General features: G+C 35.5%; 1 protein-coding gene across 1 annotated transcript; it reads right to left on the reverse strand.

Annotated features, from left to right (window-relative positions):
* Positions 1–4,879: 4,879 nt before the first annotated feature.
* Positions 4,880–19,125, reverse strand: LOC129003808 (uncharacterized). The gene is made up of 10 exons (XM_054432121.1): positions 19,117–19,125; positions 18,378–18,456; positions 17,791–17,868; positions 17,397–17,468; positions 17,056–17,157; positions 14,916–15,008; positions 13,801–13,869; positions 8,108–8,168; positions 7,581–7,630; positions 4,880–5,631 (listed from the first exon to the last, which is right to left on the reverse strand). The coding sequence occupies exons 1-8, from the start codon at positions 19,123–19,125 to the stop codon at positions 8,116–8,118; spliced, it is 555 nt and encodes a 184-aa protein (XP_054288096.1). The 3' UTR covers positions 4,880–5,631; positions 7,581–7,630; positions 8,108–8,115.
* Between the last annotated feature and the right edge of the window lie 1,676 nt (positions 19,126–20,801).

Here is a 20,801-nt window from a genome sequence, read left to right on the forward strand (position 1 = left end):
TGCATGAGACACAGTCAAATTGTATAAATACATGCTGGTAGAGGCACAAGTCAAGTTCAAGCAACTAATAGTAATAATAAAGAATTATTACAACTCATGCAAATAAATAATCATACAAAAGCAGATAAGCTATAGACAGGCTGAAAATACATGCAAGGCTGGTATTAAATAATCATTTGAGGTTATGTCATTGGTTGTAGAGCAAAAAACTCATCAATCATATACAGGGGGTTTCTGACAAGCCATTCATAAATTGCATTCTTAAAACTATTGTAAGGGAGTTGAATTATTCTTGGCGATAGTTTGTTCCACAACTTTCTACCCATAATAATATGGCTTCTTTTAATCTTTTCCAGTCTTGTAAAAGGAATGTCAAGGTTTTCTCTTTTCCTAGTGTCAAAGCAATGAAAATCACCCCTTAGAGCAAAGGTTTCATGCAACTTAAAACTAGATAACAATACATTATAAATATAAAGGTTTATCACAGTCAAAGCATTAAAGTTAATAAATAATGGTTTACAATGTTCATTTTGATCTTTGTTAGGTAAATATAGTTCTAATAATCTCTTTTTGGGCAACAAGAACATCATTGATGTGGTAACTATTTCCCCAAAGGATTATCCCGTAGCTTAGAATTGACTGGACAAGTGCAAAGTAAACATTTTTGAGATGATTTAGAGGCAGAAGGTTCCTTAATTTTCTAAATAAAAAAGTAAGCCTACTCAGTCTTGTGCATATATGTTGTACCTGGGAGTTCCAAGTTAGTTGGGGATCAACAATTACTCCAAGAATCTTAACATTTGAGTTGTTTTTTATAGTTTCCTCCATTTGAGGTATAGGCCGCAAGCTAAATAGCATAGACTGTGTTTTGTCCTCGTTGACAAGGAATTTATTTGCTGCAAACCATTCAGAGGTCAAACTTAGGCTACTTTCCACTGCAGCTACAAGCTGCGTTACATCTGCACCCTTACTTAGAATGGTGGTATCGTCTGCATACACATATGCTTCACAGTTGAGGCTGAAGGGCAGGTCATTGATGGCAATGAGGAACAGGAGAGGACCTAATACTGAGCCCTGAGGTACTCCACAGTTAGTGGATAGGACAGAGGACCAGGTATTGCCTATGCAAACTGCCTGTCTTCGATCAGCAAGGTATATGGAGTATATGGAGAAAGTATCTTTTTTGTCAGCATTTTAATGAGTTTTGAGTGGATATATCCATTTTGGGTCCCCCTGAACCCAAAAAGTGGTTTTTGAAGTGATATCTGTGTCTGTGTGTAGATGTGTACAGAGCCATATACCATACCTGACGTCCGATTTTGATGAGATTTGATATGGTGGTACTAATTCATTATATATCCAGGTGTTTTTTTTCATAAAAAAATGTTAATTGTGATATTCCCATAAAATAACAGAAAATATAAAAATTCTACTACTGAATTGGAGCTCAAATATAAATGAACAATTCTTAACGAACAACAAGTTAACACTAAATACAAAAACAAATTTTGTTCTATTTTATACAAATAAGATCAAACCACTAAAATTACTCAAAATAATAACCCAATCAATCAAGTGAAATCAACCAAATTTGTAGGGTTGATAATAGATGAACATCTAAATTGGAATGAACATATTAAGTATTTGGTTGGTAAAATTAACTCAGGCTTGTTTGTTTAAGATCAATGGCTTATCTCTGTGATAAAGCTGTGTAAAAATTGAAATACCATTTTATAGAATGTCATATTGGCTACGGAATTGAAATTTATGGTGGGACAGCACAATAAAATTTAAAAGGGTTTTGAAACTACAATAACAGGCCATTAGAGTTATTGTAAAATTTAAGAGTAGGAATTCGGTGAAAAAGTATTTTAAAAGAAATGAAAATTATTGAGTGTATGGTTTGTATATTTTTAAAACTATTCAGCATGTTTATAAAGATAAAAACACTGAAGTATCCCATAAATACAATACAAGGTGGAAAAATCTTACTGTAAAAAGTCATCATCGGCTGAAACTTTCAAAAACTAAGCCTTCGTATATCGGCAATTTACTCATAAGAATTTTGCCTGCCTTAATAAAAAAAGATCAAAACAAACCAAATTTTTTGAAGAAACTAAAATCATTCTTAATAAATCTGGCTCCCTATAGTATAGGTGAGTTTCTAAATCAAAAATTAATTAGCTATCCAAAAATCCATTCTAAAATAAATTGTCAAATTGAATGGTTAAGTCTTTTAGATTAAATTGTATAGCCAATTTTGTATGTTTTGGAACTATTCATGTATGTAAAATGTATAAAGTGAATAGGGGAAGTCGGGGCACAACGGGATAGCTGTATTATTTTTGTTGTATGGTGCCTAGTAGTAGTAGTTCACCTAGTAGTGAAGCGTTTTACTTACTATTCAACTCAAAAGGCAGCCTTGGAGGCGATCTTGGTTCTATTGGAAAAGTGTTACGCATCTGAACTGTTGTGACATGGGTATTTCATCAACTTTTTACAACTTTTAGCAGTTTTCTGCGTAAGGTAAGTTATTTAATATCAAGTTTGTAGCTTTTACTGACATATTTTCTTACAGTATGCTTGTTCAGCTCTAGCCTAGTAATATTCTAAGGTGATATAGACGTCTTTTGAATCCAGCATAATTTGATAACCTAAACTGTCTTATCGGGGTGGAACGGGATAGGGCATAGAATGTATTGGTATCCCGTTCTACCCCAATATGTTTTTGTTGCAAGCATATGAAGTAAGTGTTGTCTTACTATTCCAGAGTGTGAGAAATTATACCAGAAAAACTGATCAACAGAAATGCGATGAAGAATCAATGACAGAAGCAGTTGAAGCGGTTAAAAAATTCCAGAACTGAGTTTACTTGAAATGTGTTTGGCATGGCTGCAAAAACTAAGTCTCTCGTCCGGATGAAGATATGAATTTTGAATTGCTTTCATGTTGATGAATTTAATATTGTGATGTAATCATGTAAATAAATACTTTTCAGAATTAAAGATATAAACCAAAACAAAGTTTGTTTTCTTTACATTTGAATCTAAAACTAAATGTATATTTACATTTTAGTTTGTTTTCTCACTAAATGTTTTCTCATTTAATTCCCTATATCCCATTCTGCCCCACAGGAAAATCCCATTCTGCCCCATGGGTGGGGCGGAACGGGAAATATGTAAACATTATTTAAAATAAAAAAATAAAAATGAAATAAACAAATTTAACCTTTACTAATGTTACTGTTTTGTACTAAATAAAATAAGATTTCGTTTTTTACCTTTAAGTCATATTTATTATACACCTTACACTGTGTATGGTAATGTAAACAATAAGTATCCCGTTCCGCCCCGAGTTCCCCTAAAGATATTTTGATTTGGTTTGACTTACTGCTATGGCCATTATAGTAATACCAGAAACAAAAGAACCCTGGGCCGTTTCGAGCCGCGCAGGATTGAATGGTACGCCACCACCGACGCGAAGCACGTGAGCTTTTCGTTTCTGCGCAGGTTGTTTTGTTCTTGTTATGTCTACAGTACCCTAGCGGGACATGGCTTCCCGAACATATTGCCTCCATTCCTCTCTATCTCTTGCCTCTTCCTTCCTTCTTCCCAGTTCTTTTTCCACTTGGTCCCACCATCTGTGATTAATGTGGGTCTCATTAGGGGGGGCTCGCGCCCCCCCTCAAACTAATTTTTATATGTTTGTGTGTTGTTGACTGTTCACTGTTCTGTTGAATGTTATCTTACTTTCATCTCAGAAAGTTGCTGATAGATGTGATTTACGTATTCAGAGTGGGGGAAGTTTTCTGTCTCACATTACGTTTCCTAGCGAACGGTTGTTTAGTCTGCTTAACATAAGAGGTGTAGGATCTAATGGCTGAGCACAATGGAAGTAGCCCTGTAGACAATCTATTTTTACATAAACCTCTTCCTTCATAGTTGTAGCTTAATTAGTGCAGGTAAAAACCTTACAGCCCCACTGTGTTTGAAACAATGCTGACAATAAGATGAGCCAAATAATTTATTTACATTGACTGTAAAAATTTATGTTTAGCCTGTATAACTTTTATGTTTATAGTTTGATTAGCTGCTTGACTGTACATAGTGTTTGCCTAGTAATAGTGATGTTAATGCTACAATAATAATTTGTGCAATTCTGGTTTGAAATTTGTTGCAACGTATGTGATTTTCCCAATACATTATCAAAGCTACACTCACTGTTTACCCATTTAGCATGATAAGGGTTATTGACGAGCTAAGTGGAGATTTTTTCCAAGGACTCTAGGGACGAGCCCGGGATTGTTTTTCACATCAGGCTAGACCTAGGGATCCGGCATTATCATTTTGATAAAACCCATTAGTGATTTGGTGGGATTTGAACCCGGGACCTCAGGAACCAAAGTCCAGAGCTCTAACCACTAGACCAGCTTGCTTCCTGGAGATAGTTAGTGGATACTAATTTAGTTTAGCTGATTGAAAAGCTGGCAAATTCTTTTGGTGGCTAATTTCAATGCAACCATGATAATTATTTTTATTTTGTCTACACATAAAACTCGGAAATTTAAATTGGAAAGCACCAATTTTCTAAACTCAATTATTTAAGACAAGGGTTCTAAAATACAACAAATATCACAACAAGTTGTTTTATTCCAACATGTTTTATTCCAAAAGTTTTTATGAAATCATATAAAAGCTTATAAAGTAAGTATTAATATCCAAGATATGAAAAGAGTATAAAAATATAAAATACAAATTAGAGATACAGTATTGTAGCCTAAAATGTATATGAAAGAAAAGATATAAATGTGAATGCACACAAAATATTTTAAGAGAGAATACAAAGATAAAAAGCTAGAAAAGAGTATAAAAATATAAAATACAAATTAGAGATACAGTATTGTAGCCTAAAATGTATATGAAAGAAAAGACATAAATGTGAATGCACACAAAATATTTTAAGAGAGAATACAAAGATAAAAAGATAGACAAAGTCAAGAAACAAAGTACATGAAATTAAAACAAATGTAAAGAAAATTTGTTCGCAACTGCCGAACAATTTAATTACAATATGAAAAGAAAATGCAGTAGAACCTCGATAACATCAAGTTATTGTCCCCCCCTTGATAGCCAATTAATGTATATTTTCAAATTCAGTTGATTTTATGTCACCCCATAATCTCATATCATCGCAACCTCTAAAGTAATCCAGCCTCGATTACAAATCTTATTTGATAGATGAGGAACTTGTTATCGAGGTTTCACATGTTAAACCATTGTATCAAATTAGCTAATGCTAACACACACAAAAAGAAGCAACTAAAATGTATACCGTTTTATCAATCCAATTAAGATGCTTAGAATTATTCAATAATTCAAATAAAAATACATAAAAAGTGCTGAGCCAATTAATCAATTCAATTAATCAAATTTGATAATACCGTGTGCAATTAGTGATACATGTTAAAATGCTGAAGCAATAATGAATATAGTGAAAAATTGATAAAGTAAGTGATAACAAATGCATTCAACATGCTAAAGAAGAAGTTGAAAGATGAAAACAAAGTAATAATGATGTGAAGCGAAGTAGCAATGATGTGTTGCGAAAGAATGTGTTGTTGCAAAGTAACACCTGAAGCAAAAAAAAATCTGTTACAAAAGAAATAACTCTACAAACTCTAGTTTATTGAAGAAACTGTGTCCGTTCTCCATAATGCTTCAATACTTAAAAATAATAATTACTGTAATAACTAATAAAAGTTGATAAGAATAAGTTCCATATACCGTACATAAAAATAAATAAAAAATACATCTAAGTATAAATCTGCCATTTTGTGATTTTTTTTTTGTTTTGTTAAAATTCAGTGAATAACAATTCGCTTAATCTAAGAGGGATGTGTTTAAATTTAAGTCTTTACAAGCTCTGGTTGTGACCGAGCAATCTGTTTAAATGTTAGACCAATGCCATCCGTCCTACCTAAGTCCCACCGCACATAGGAGCGAGGCAAGGTGCAGGCGAGAGCGAGGACTTTTTGTGTCACCGCACATTGAAGCGAGGCGGGCAGTGGTTTCCTAGCTTTGGTACTACTGTCACGAATGAGGAAGATTGTTTGGACATTTACTGATTCTGATTGTGGGTTTAAAATATATTTAGACAAATATATTTAGTTTTATTCTATTCACTGTCCAAAAACATCAAAAAGAATTTTTGGTAATGTGATGTCATGAAACGTTAAAACATACTCTGCATGGCTTAACTACTGAACTGCCAGACCTGTCTTTTAGAGAATATTTTGATGTAAACAAAAACAACAGTTTGATGAAATCCATAATTTAATTGAATTAGTGGTAATTGGCATTAGTGGAAAGGAATGCAATGTTCAACAACATAAAGCCATTTGAATTAAATGCTCCATTACTATATCTTTCACTCACAAAACACTAGAAAATCAACGCAGGTGCGAGCGAATTGCAGGAAAACTGTATTTTAACTACAACGCCGCGGAGGCCTGACAGAGGCTGCAGCTGTGCTGCGCGGAGGCTGCGCGCAGCTTCTGCTCAATGCCTGCACCTTGTCTCGCTCCAATGTGCAGCGGGCCCAACACGCCACTGTTCCATAGCCAGTTCCCAACTCTATGTGATTATAAGTCTCCTACTAACCTCTACCGAACCCTCGCCCTCCTTAAATAAGTGAACTTATAAAACCTTGAAATAATTTTTAGGTTTATAGATACTACGGTTTCTTTGATCGAGTACAGTAAACCTGTTTTATCGGAAAATTAAAATAAATTGAATTGATTTATAATGTAAGGGAGGAATTAAACTAAACTAACAAATAATAAACTAACCTCAAATTTAACTCTTAGGTTAACTGGCTAAGCTGAAATTTTAAATAAATATTCAAAAAACTGATTGATATTTTCTTCTGTATTTATGCTCATATACACTTGTTTTTCACTGTAAATAGTTTATTTCCTTTCCTTGAAACTCATTTAAATATTTCTCTTTAAATGAACAGTTTGAGAGCAGCTAGCTTTATTATATTTGTTGAAATAAAGTATAAACAATTGTCTAAAGTGAGTTAAATTGACTTCTTTAAAGTGAGTTAAAGCATAGACAAATATAATTAAAAATAGACCGACAGCAGTACTGCGGTTAGCATAAGTTCTGGCGTCCACCGCTGGGAGTGCCGAGTAGTCGCATAGCGCTTAACTACACAGCGCTCCTAGTGGTTGACGCCAGAACTTATGCTAACCTCAGAAATGCCGTTAGTCTATATTTAATTCTATTTGTCTAGGGTTAAAGTGAATGTAAGGAGGAAATAATGGAACAAAACAATAACTAAAGTAATTAAAGCTACAAAAAAACTTTATAATTAAAAACTTAATTATTGTCCATTCACAAAATTTAGGCAGTCCTTGAGAAGGACCGCCTGTGTTCCTACACCACTTTTTTAGCTTAATCTATCAGCTGTCGGCTGTTGTTTCAAAGTTGAGGTCAGATGGAGGGGATGGTCCTCCCTCAAACCGCCTAAATTTTGTGATCGGAGTATAAAAATACACATAAATATTTGGTACTCACTGTCTTTGGCTCAATAGCACTTGCACAATTTCCCTTTGCCCACCATTACACTGCAAAAAAAAATTTTAATTAAAAATCTTTACTGTGTACGATTTATGTGAGCTGGACTGTACGTTCTTAAAAGCTATATAAATCAACTGTTCAATAGAAGAAACAAATAATTACTACAAAAATGAAAATAATAAATTTAGAGCTGTTTTAACAAAAGACATGAATAAAAGGCATTGAGTATTTTCTCATGATCACACCTCAGGAGGAAATAATTTTTGTCCAAACTTAATCTGAAAAAAAATCTGTTTACATAAAAAAATAGATCGGTAAGTAAGCCACGCATAAGTGAAAAATTGCTAAATTAGTACTATTGTTAAGGAAAGCATTAACTTGTAGCAAACAGCGCTTGATAAGTTTCTTGATGATTACGTAGTTACGCACAGATCAGTGCTTGCTTGCTTTGACCAGTAACAAGAGGCATTCTTAAAAGGCTTTGTGAACTGAGTAGAAGTTAAATGATTATAAGAGGGACCCACCTAGACAACTAGTTTTTGGAGAGTTTGCAATCACATCCCGGCAATCCCACCTTGCAGTTAACTGAAAGACAACAATAATGTAAATATACTATATTAAATAGGTGTACATACCTATGTCATCAATCCTAATTTTTAGTCTGGGCGACTAGTTTCAAAACCACGGTTTTATCGTCGAGCCTCCTGCTTCATAAAATCTTCAGAGCACAATATCGTCGTCAATCAGGGCCGGTTTAACCCATACGCAAACTACGCGGCCGCATATGGCGCCACGAAAAAGTGGCCCCGTGGCACCAACGTAATAATTTTTTTTTTTTTTAGTGAACAACGTAATTGTAATTTTGTTTATTTTTGCTCAGAGTTCAAGTATTCAAAGCACCACAATAATAAAGGCATTTATTCTGAACAGCACTTGAAAAATGCGTATACATTTGTACAGCACTACAACTCAAGGATTTAATGCCATTTGCAGTTTCTATTTGTAGTGAGCTGACGCTCGGCAGTCGGCAGCGTACAGCGCGGCGCCTGTGGGTTTCATTTCGTGCGTGACTCATGCTTGAGATAAGCGAGCGCGCAGCGCGACTTGTCACAACAAGAAACTCCCCCTCCCTTCTCCCCTCCTAGAGCTGAGCATTACATTGTATTGCACTCTTTTAGTTGTATACGTACACCTTATCGGTTTCGTATCGGTATTGTTTTGAGGATTCGTGATTCTTGATAAGTGATTGATTACGAGGGTTTTAAGTTTAATTTATAATTAGTGCACTAAATAAGAAAGTATTATTCACTGAATGAATGAGTAAAACATCTTGCAAGCCACTAAGAAAACCATGGCAGAAAAAAAGAAACCGTCGGGTACTTATTATAGAAAGCGTAAGGCGAATTTGGAAGAGGAAGATAAAAAACAAGCCAAATCAATGAGTAGATTTTTGTTGAAATCATCTGGTGGCGAGTCCAGTCAGTCCAAAAGTAATGAAAATAATCAAGAAAGTATTTTACTGCAGAAGGAGGTAAGTGTGCATTTATTGCCGTTTTATTAGGCATTTATATTACGTTGTTAAAGAAAGAGATCTTGTGAACTTTTTATCTATCTATCAGGTATCAGGCAGCTGATAAGCTTCATCCTTAAATGTTCTGTTCACACAAACACAACAGTCAGCCTATGACACCGTAACTAGAAGTTTGTAATTTTTTTGTAAGTTTTAAGCATTTACCTAATAATGACAACGATCCAACTGTAGTACACTTAAATCTGTTCGCTAGTCGTTATGATTAGAAATTTTTGTGGTGTGCAATTTTTGATACTGTACTGTACTTAATGTTATGTTTATGTCAATGGTCATAGACTGGACTCGTGGTTAGGCAATTATAGCTTTAGTGCTAAGAAATATTTGGGTCTTTTGTAGTATGTCCCCGCATTGATGATGATTATAATGTACGGCCTGCCGGTAAGGTTAGAATAGGTTATAGTATGTTATGAAGGTTTTCATTTTAAATATCCTAATCTAACTTAACCGGCAGACCATATATTATAAATATCGATAAAGGAAAAAGCAAGCTTTAGGGAAAAAATCTAAAATGCGGGGATATACTACAAAAGACCCAAATATTTTGTTATTGATGTTTTGTATATATGTGCATGTGTATATTTTAGAGAGCTGCCTCCACAGAAATAGATTTAAGGCCTACCGGACTCGAGTCTACTGCAACTGTAGAACAATTCACGGAAAATTCGAACAACTGCCAAGAAATAACTGAAGAGGTACGTGTAAAAATACGTTTACAACACATAAAACAGAAACACTAGTGCTTTCTATTTTTTTATTACCACTTTGCAATAATTACCGCCGCATTTCGGCGAATCTCAACATTTTTACAGTGCAATAAAGGACAGGGGAAAAAAACAAATGTTTACGCTCTAACATAAAACGGAACGGGCTTTGAATTTGTTTTTACGAGTCATTAAATGAGTAAAAAAATAATCGTTTATAACAATATCAATTATTTATTTAACACTTTATTCTATTGTTGCAGGAATTTCTGAAAGCCGACCTTTTTTCTAACGATTGTGGAGAGTGGCCATCGCAGCTTACTCAGGATACTCGGAAGATTCTTGTCGGAAGACCACTGGTACAAGTCAAACACATAGACTTTCCAATCGACTCTAAAGGTAGAAGGTTTACTCCTAATAACTACACAAGAACACTTCCTAATGGAGAAAAGGTGCAAAGAGAGTGGTTGCTATATTTGACTAGAAAAAACTCAGTATTTTGTTTTCCTAGCAAAGTATTCGGTATTTCAACGAAATCAGTTCTTGCTGGAGACCAGGGTTACTCGGATTGGCAAAACTTATCACATGTTTTAAAGGAACATGAGAAATCGGCTAATCATGGAGATAATATGAAGTCCTGGTATGAGTTGGCCAAAAGGTTATCAACAAATCAAACTATTGATAAGGAATATGAAAAGCTGTTGCAATCAGAAACAGAACATTGGAATCAAGTGCTAAAACGGCTGTTGTGTGTTGTAAAATTTCTTGGAAAGCAAGGTTTGGCGTTTAGAGGTACAAATGATACCCTTTTTAAGAACAACGGCAATTTTCTTCAACTAGTGGAGCACATTGCTGAGTTTGATGTAGTTATGGAAGAACACACTAATGAATCAAAAGTACACTATTTAAGTAAAGAAATACAGAACGAATTCATTAACGTACTTTCCACTCAAATTCAGAACAGCATTTTAAGTGATCTGAAAAAGGCAAAGAACTACTCAATTATCTTGGACTGTACGCCAGATGTCAGCAGAACAGAGCAAATGACCATAGGTTTGTCGATGTAGTAAATAAACCAGAGGCATCCATAAAAGAACATTTTTTTTGGGTTTTGTCCCTGTTAAAGACTCCTCTGGCGAAGGGCTCACAGAATGTCTGTTGAAAGAATTGGAGAGACTAGATATTCCTTTACAGAACATGAGAGGGCAGGGCTATGACAACGGCGCTAACATGAAGGGAAAGCATGTCGGTGTTCAAAAGAGGATACTTGACTTAAATCCTCGAGCTTTTTTTGTACCTTGTGGAAATCACTCACTAAATTTAGTGGTCAATGATGCAGCCCTAGCATGCCGCACTGCGGTTAGCTTTTTTAGTGTTGTTCAAGAAGTCTACAACTTTTTTTGTTTCAACACACCGTTGGACCATTCTTACAAACCATGTATCAGCACTTACAGTGAAACCTCTCAGTAACACTTGCTGGGAAAGCAGAATTGATGCTTTGCAACCCCTGAGGTATTATCTTGATGAAGTTTATGATGCTGCGTATGAAGCCTCGCAAGACACAAAACTTGATGCTTTTGGTAGAAATGATGCTTTGGGGATTGCAAAAAAGCTGCTACAGTTTTCAGTTTGTTTGTTGTGTTGTTACATGGTATGAGGTGCTCTTCAAAATAAATATGGTTAGTAAAGCTTTGCAAAAGATCACATCAGACTTGCAAAGCTCAATGAAACTCATTAAAAGTGTCCAAAACTTCCTTGAGAAAATGAGGTCTGATGAGGGGTTCAGCAGTATGATCACAGATGCTAAAGAAGTTGCGGAAAAAGTTGGAGTTATGACTGAGTTTGAAAAAGAAACGAAAGTACGACCGAGAAAAGTAAAAAAAACAATTCTCATATGAATGTGATGATGAGCCTGTACAGGACGAGAAGACGTCGTTCAAAGTTAACTTCTTTTTTGTTATTTTAGACACTGCAATAGCGTCTTTGAAAGAAAGATTTCACCTAATGGAAGAACACAGCAAGGGGTTTGAATTTCTGTATGCTATTGGTTCCCTAAAAGACTGGGAAAGTGCGAAGTTGCGATCAGCATGTCAACTATTCTAAGTGACGGAGAAGAACGAGATATTGATGGCAATGACCTCTTCAAAGAGCTTGAAGTTTTTTCCCAGATGTTTGACACAAAGGCAGGTTCACCAGCAGAAGCCTTAAGCTACATTACAGCCAATGGCTACGTAAGCACTTTCCCTAACGTTTTTGTAAGTTTAAGGATTCTTCTAACTCTGCCGGTTTCTGTTGCCAGTGGTGAACGGTCATTCTCAAAGTTGAAACTTATAAAGACATATTTAAGGTCTACAATCTCACAGGAGAGCTTGGTTGGATTATCACTTATGGCAATAGAGAATGAAGTTCTGAACCAGATTGATACGGACTCAGCAATTAAAGAATTTGCAAAATTCAAAGCTAGAAGAATTAATTTTTAACTGGTAAGAGCTTTTGAACTGTTCAAATTGTAAATTTTGTACTCTTTTTGTCAAGGTAATAAATTTGGTTTTTCATGTTTTCTACATGTATAACGTGTTCAATTAAAAATTCCTCTCTTGTCATCTACCTACACCTGTATTTCATTGTAATAGGCTTCATTAAAACTTATATCGTATCCAAGTTATCCTGTAAAAATTGTTTTCACATTTATAGAAATAAATTGTTAACTTAGGCCGTGATGCTCGTCAAGCATGACGTCACGATAGAAGCCAGCAATGACGTAGGTATTTATTTATTTATTTTCCAAGGAAAGATTAAAACAAGACAGCTGATCACAAACGGCAAACATTACGTCATTGCCGTCTTCTATCGTGACGTCATGCTTGACGAGTATTACTGTCTGTTTTTTTTTAGTGTGGCCTTGGTTTTGCTAAAGTTTATATGATGAGTAAAAGTGTAAAAATGTTAAATTTCTGGGAATAATTAACAGTCTTGTATTGAAAGTTTCTAACCTAAACTTATAAAAAAGTTCTTCACAGAATCTTTGGGAAAAGATTCACAAATAGAGTTGAGTACTGTAATGTTCATGGGTTGTAGGGGTGATGGGTGGGGGGTGGGGGTGGGGGGAATTCTAAGTGGCGCTGATTCGGGTGTTCGCTTAACTCTGAAAAATTCCTAGAACCGGCCCTGTCGTCAATACAAAAATAGTTAACATATAGCACACACGGATACAATACATTATACATTAACATAAAATAATGCACGGCCGGCTATGCAAGTTGCATCGAGTTCGTAAAAGTGCGTGTTAGGGCCGGCAGTGCATTATTTTAATGTTAATGTATGATGTATTGTATCGGTGTTCATGTGTTCATTGACACATTGACGACGACATTGTGCTCTAACAATTTTATGAAGCAAGAGGCTCAACTATAAAACTGTGGTTTTGAAACTAGTCATCCAGATTAAAAATTATGATTGATGACGTAATTAAGATATAAACCTATTTTTATACTATCTAACAATCAATCCTGGAGGCAATGATGAATAAAATCCAAATTACTTAGCGCATAGAATCGTGTGTCATTTCATTTTTAAATTTGTAAGTTTAGACAGTACACTAAGAAACCTACTGAAAATGGATAAGAATGACTCTCCCATGATAGATGATTGGCTTTAACTATTATTGCAATTTTGAAGAAAATAAAACCCAAGAGGTAAAATTTTCTACTTCAGTAAAGATGACAATTTAGTGATCAAATGTACAGCTGATGAGCTGTTCATAAACTCATCAGTTGATGAAGGTATTTTACAAACGTCAACGTTAAGCATTAAAATTAGTCTTACAGTAAAAACAGAAAATTGCAATACACATTCAATAGAAAACGATTAATTGATAGTCTTATGGAATGTGGTAAGTAAAGATAGCAACATTAATATTTCTTACTTCCAGGGTTGGTTGGGGTGGATGAAGTTTTAGCTGGCTCGTTATTGTCCTCCTTGCACAGCCCCTCTTCTACAAAAACATAAAAATTAATATTGCCATGATAATAAATAGTTATTTGTGTAACTAGTGAGCAAAGTGGCACTTTGCTGCACACGATATCAAGGCTCGTGCGGAATGATCTCGAGTGCAGCAAAGTCCTTTTGCACTCGTGTTACACATTATATTTTTCCTACAGTCACTATAAAGCATAAAAATAATTAGTCTTTCAAACACTACACAACACGTTTTTAGGTTCAGCTGGCAACACAAATAGGTGCCCTAGAGAAAGTAGTCACCGGTCCGTATCACTCTGCTATTTTTTCCTCAGTTCTCCGCGACTTGAGAAAATAGTTCCGTATGTTTTTGTAATTTGAAGTGGTTTCCGCACCTAAAAAAATGCTTTAAAGGTATTTTCTTGTTTATTAAGATCGTAGGAATGTTTTAAAAACGTTTAAAAGATAAGTTCAGAAATACTGAAAAGAGAACATAAACTATAAACTCGAAATGACAGGTTAAATCGTAGTTATAATAGTCAATCAGCTGCTCATAGTATCATTATCATTAAGTGTTGCCAAACTATTTCCAAGCGTACACGGATTACGTGCATAATAGAACCACGCTGTTTTGTGTTGTTTCGTTATTTCGGTGTTAGTGTTCATCACTTTCCACACCGATACCTAATTACTTAAAAAATGCTAGTGTTTTTTCTCTGTTTTTATAGCTTAGATTGTTTAATAAAACCTCTTAGTAAATTTTCAATAAAATATCTATATATTTTCTCAGTCAAATTCCTTAATACCGGTACTGTAATTTTTCTTTACAAGAAATAATAAATAACTTCTTGATCAGCATTGTACGTGTTATTAGAAAGAAATAATACTGAAAATCGTAACTACGTTATAGAACTTTTCATCCGAAGAAAGAGACAACAAAGTAGAGCATGCACCAGTAACAGGTTAAACTCTTTATAACTTTATATATTGTGAAAAAAATACTGTTGAAGATGAATATGTGTGTACCAAACTATAAAGAAAAATTCTTTTGTATATTGCACTATCTTACTTAGTGATGCTTACCAATCATCTTAGCCAAGTTGAACCCATTCCAGTTCCACATATCATACTCTTGGAAAGTTTGTGACACCACCTGATTGTTCTGGCTGTCCCTGACTGCAACACAATATAACCACACTGGTGATTCACAAAAGTAGAGACTCTTAAGACATTGCAGTTGCAGACACAAGAAACACTCATTACGTTTATATTTTAAAGACAAGCCAATTAGCTGTTTGTGGAATAATTTGAATTATTGACTGCCTTACAGCACAACACAGGCTATTAGAGAATATACTGGATTGTAGAATGTACAGTTAATTTATCTTGGTATTATAATCATTAAAGTACCATTGCGCTACAAAAATAAAACAGTCGACTCATTCTTATCAAGACACCTTTTAACTAAACAACGATTAAAGCGTACTACACTTGGCAGAGTGGCATTGAAATTCGATGAAAATCAGTGAAAACCCAAACAAGACTTCCTCAATAAACTTTCCCATCAGTTGGTGGGTTCAGTCAGTCTTCCCTCTCTAATAATTACAGTGATGTCACAGACAAAAATATTAAATTAAAACCCTATAATCTATCAAATGTTCACCGTCCATCGTGTTGATCGTTACAAACAGTACTCAAATAAACGGAACCATTTAAATAACAAAAAACACTATCTTCTAACCTCAAACCGTCCGTCAGGCGTCCAAACAATCCAAAAATATCGGTGGAAAGAAATCTGAAATTGACTGACGGACACTGACAGAGCGACTGACGGAACTGCGCCGGATGAGTGTAGATAACGCAATAGAAAATCCATTAAAGAATATTTTGGTTGACTGACGTGACTGATATGTCTGAACTGTGACGTTCCTTAACTGATATGTGTGGATCGACCTTTAAAGAGTAACTAAATCTGAAAGAAAGACATTTGTAGCAAATAAAGAGAAGAGCAGCAGCAATTGATCTAGAAACACAAGAATGAAAAAGATTTGCCAGCACACCTGGATCCAAGGGACCGAAGCTGCTAACTTGATGATGATTTACTGTATCGAAACATTTTGAGAAATACCAAAAATAATTTGACTAAGATCATAGAAGAACAGTCAGATGAGGCAAATATTCAATGTAGCCATTGCCTCCAGTCAGATTTGTTTGGAAATTACATGGTTTGGTTGAAAAAATTATATTTACCAAGGATTACGATTTACTATAGTCTGTACGATGGAACCTGTCTCCTAACTTGAGATATACTTGGTGGGTGGCCAATAGTTATAATCCCCTGTTAGAACTTAAATGTGGCACTAAAAGTAGTGAAGTGGTGCGGCTTTGCATATTAACAATATTCTTTTCCTACAGTCACCCGACAAAGTTGGCTTCCTTGTACTGTTTATAGTACAGAAAGCTGCTAATTGCTGCATATTTATACTTTGCCGTACGGTTTATACTTTGCCGCACATCAGGATTCCAACGAAACAACACTAAACAGCGTGGTTTTATTATGCACGTAATCCGTGTACGCTTGGAAATAGGTTGGCAACACTTAAAGATAAAAATACTATGATCAGCTGATTGACTATTATAACTACGATTTAACCTGTCATTTCGTGTTTATAGTTTCGGTATTTCTGAACTTTCTGGACTTTTCTTTTAAACGTTTTTAAAACATTCCTACGATCTTAATAAACAAGAAAATACCTTTAAAGCATTTTTTTAGGCGCGGAAACCACTTCAAATTAGAAAAAAATACGGAACTATATTCTCAAAACGCGGAGCACATTTCTTGCCGAGGAAAAATAGCGGAGTGATACGGACCGCGGGTACTACTTTCTCTAGGGCACCATTTGTGTCGCCAGCTGAACCTAAAAACGTGTTGTATAGTGTTTGAAAGACTAATTATTTATATGCTTTATAGTGACTGTAGGAAAAATTTAATGTGTAACACGAGTGAAAAAGGCCTTTGCTGCACTCGAGATCATTCCGCACTCGCCTGCGGCTAGGGCGTAAACATTGCTCTCGTGTGCAGCAAAGTGCCACTTTCACCACTAGTTACACAAATAACTATCGTTGCAACAATCATAAGTTTACAATCAATCATAAGGATTTAACACTAGATTAAAAACAAAGTTGATTAAATTTTGTCTCAGTTTACATTGGTAACACTTACCTGGATCGTATTGCCAAACAGGATCACTTAAGCTTCTTTTGGGAACTCGCATAAATTGGTGGCTGAAAAGACTTTGACTTTGATCAGTTATACCACTGGTACCTGAAAAATAACATAAATGTTTTTTAAACAACATAAACTTTTTCTTGGCATTTTGCCGTCTTACACAGACAAAACTATTTAATTCCGAATTTATATGGTATTATTCAAGCATAGACTAGCTTGAACTGAGGGTATATGTAACCGTGATTACTAAAAAATACTTTCTTACCAAATTGAACAAGTTGAATTTGCTAGAGCAAGTCTATAAAAAATTTACATGCCAAAAATGTAAATCGTACCAGGTCCGTTAGCAGTTGTCTTCAAGGAAATGTTTCCAGTCAAGCCATTTTGGGGATTATATTGTCCGGTCCCTGTAGCAAAAGAAAAATATTGCTCAAATCAATGGTTCAGTCAAAATTTTCTTCCAATTGTAAAGATTACACAGTTGATGTTTATTCAAATTCAAACCAATCAACAAAGTTATAAATTAGCGATGGCAATACAATATGCGAAATAAAATCTCATCCCCTATCTGCAGAAAAAAATCCCAGAAACACAATTGCCATGCTATCCTCATCCGCCATCTGGGCACTTCTGTATTTATGAAGACGATTTGAATCTCCTAACTGATTTAATGTAGTAATTACATGTGATATGGCAAGTGATATTATACCTAAACGATATTTATTATACCTGCAGAAGATGAGGAAATCCCATTGTGACTGGAGTAAGTAGGGTTGGCTCTCTGCTTGATTGGTGAATTTTCAGAACCTGTAAACCAAAGTTCGTACAGCTAAAGATGAATTGATTATTTAACACAATTTCCCAAAGTATTCTCAGTATGCCTGAAATTTGTAACATTAATTTGAGTGAATTACTTCTTACACATGACAGGTTGTCTGTTCATAACATTCCCGTCTCAGAAGCCCAGCTTAGTGTATTTTAAAGCAGGGTCCCACAGGCCCAGGGATCGGTTTGTGTGTTTCTAAACGGGGTCCATTATTTTCAAATGGGGTCTCACAGACCGGGGGTTTTGGTTAGTATCAGCCTGGGTAGGGTTTTGGTATTAGTGTGAACGGTGGAGAAACAAAGAACAAATTTTTAACATGTTTCTATGGTTTATTACCATTCTATGTTATCACTCCTCTCCATTTATCCGACCTTGCTAGGTCAGATCGTTCCGATAAGCAAGAGGCTCTACTGTAATTGGAATGTTAATCTAATTTACAAAACCTAGTTCAGAGTAAATGAAAATTTTATAGAATCCACAAAAAATGTACCTCCATTAATGATGACTCCAGAATCAGAGGGGCTCAGTTGGTATATATCTGCTTGGGATAACTTTTTCCACGGCTTAGCCTGCAACAGAAAACAAATTGTTAAATTTCAGATAACAAAATATAAAAAAAATATAAATGTGATAAAGCACATGACAATAAATAAACCAAGCGTTTATAATGTAAAACATTCTAGACGTGAATGAATGAATGAAATACGTTTATTTATCCCAATGTTATTACATAAAGATAAAGATAAATAAAAACAGAGAGCAAGATTAACTACAGTAGTACAAATATAATTGTCAAAAAAGTGCTACATTGGATGAACAACCTGAAGTTTTAGGAAAGTTGTAAAGCACTGTGCGCGTACAAATCTTTAGATCTTTAGAAAGAAAAAAACAGTGTAATAAAACTTCGCAGAACATTCATCTAGAATATCTAGAATATGAATGCATCTGAGCAAATTATATGTAAAATAAACCAGCCACTTAGTTGAACCATAGACAAAAAGAATTAAATATAGACTGTCAGCCGTGATGTTGTTACCATAGGTTCTGGTGCACACCGCTGGGAGCGCCTTGTAATTACATATCGCATATGCCATAACTATGTGGCGCTCCCAGCGGTGTGCACCAGAACCTTTGGTAACCGCAGCACAGCTGACGGTCTATATTTAATTCTTTTTGTCTATGGCTGAACTAAGGGTTCCCACTCGTAAAAGCGATCAAGGGGTCCGTACATAGAACATTACAGAAAATACAAAACTTGGATATTTGCATATTGCTAAAAGATAGCATTGTGATGACAATACAGGGTTTCTGGGGGTCTTCTGGGATAGGAATGTCTGCTATTTATGTACAGATTGAATAATACAGGGTCCAATATTGATTCTTGGGGAATACCTGAATTGATAATGGTTCATTTCAAATAGACAAATAGACAAAATCTTTATTGAAATATTCCTAGAGAACATTCATGCGTCAGGTACATAAAATGTACAGTATGTACGTAAACTATTACAGTAATTTGCAATTACAATTAGAATTTTTTTCTTCTTTTTCTTCTTTTTTTCATGGTAGCTTATTGTTTAAGAATTCATCCTCAGAGTAGAACGGCCGGTCCATAAGCCATGTTGTCAGGTGCTTCTTGAGCAGATTGGGTTGTTCTCTCTTGAGGTGCTCTGGTAGGTTGTTAAAGTACAGAGCACCTTTGTAGGATGGTTTCTTCTCGTACAGACTCAGATGGTGTTGTGGGAGGGAAACATTGGCGGCATGTCGTGTGTTGTGCTGGTGTATGTCTCTGTGTCTTGGCTGGGCTGTTTTAGTGGTGTGGATAATGACTTCTCTTATGTAGAGTGAAATTGATGTGAGAATTTTAAGGTTCTTGAAGGCTTCTCGGCAACTGTCTCTGTAGTTCAGGTCGGCAAGGCATCTAATTGCTCTTTTTTGCTTTAAGAGAACTCTTTCCAGGTTGCCTTTTGATGTTCCACCCCAAGTCGCAATGCCATATCTGAGGTGGGACTCGAATAGAGCAAAATATGCAACTTTGGCTACTTCTGGGCTGCAAGCTTGCTTGATCCTACGTATAACGTAGAGACTTGAACTTAGCTTTTTGCAGAGCTGGTCTATGTGGGGTTTCCATGATAGCTTGGAGTCAATTATGATGCCTAGGTATTTTGTGGTGTTTTGTGTTTGTAGTCCCGGTATTGTAATGTCTGTGTTGTTGCGTTTGGTGGTGAAAGTCATTTGAACGGTTTTGCTTTCGTTTAGAACTAGGTCGTTGGAGGTACAGTATTGCTTTGTTCTCTGGAGTTGTGTGTTGGTTTTCTCTTCCAGATTTTCCATTGTTTTGTCCGCAAATGTGAGAACCGTGTCATCTGCGTACATGGTGGTGTGTCCATCTTCCCCAATCCAACTAGGTAGGTCATTCGTGAGAAGGAGGAAAAGGACTGGGCCAAGTACTGATCCTTGGGGTACTCCTCTTTGCACGTCTACAGCTTTGGATTGGGCCTTATACTTAGTGTTGTTCTTTATGTAGGCTATTTCCACAAGCTGTTTCCGGTTACTAATGTAGCTTTTAAACCATTCTGCTGCTCTTCCTCTCACGCCTAGTGTTTCCAGCTTGAGTAGAAGAAGTTCGTGGTTTAGGCAGTCGAAAGCTTTACTAAAATCTAGGAAGAGGCTTGTTGAAGTGCTGCCTTCTTCTAGTTGGTCTAGTATGTGCTCCGTCAGTTGTATTAAGGCTGTGGCTGTCGATCTGCCTTTGATAAATCCATGCTGTTGACTATTGAGAAGGTTGTGTTCTTGAAGATGGTGTAGGAGTTGGGCTAGTACTATCTTTTCGATTATTTTTGAAAATGTTGATATTAGGGAGATTGGCCTGTAGCTGTTTCTTTCTATCGTTGGTCCATTTTTGTATTTTGGG

This window comes from Macrosteles quadrilineatus, unplaced genomic scaffold, assembly GCF_028750875.1.
Source record: "Macrosteles quadrilineatus isolate MER2022 unplaced genomic scaffold, UCM_ALF_1.0 Scaffold_1__1_contigs__length_201487025, whole genome shotgun sequence".
Taxonomy (NCBI): domain Eukaryota; kingdom Metazoa; phylum Arthropoda; class Insecta; order Hemiptera; family Cicadellidae; genus Macrosteles; species Macrosteles quadrilineatus.

Bases quoted from the DNA above. Each gene is read 5' to 3' on its own strand.
- LOC129003808 (XM_054432121.1), bottom strand. The intron at 17,469-17,790 runs GTATAATAAATA...CTTTTGCTACAG, and splicing joins GATTTCCTCATCTTCTGCAG to GGACCGGACAATATAATCCC. The intron at 8,169-13,800 runs GTAAGAAATATT...GTTGTCTTTCAG, and splicing joins CACCCCAACCAACCCTGGAA to TTAACTGCAAGGTGGGATTG.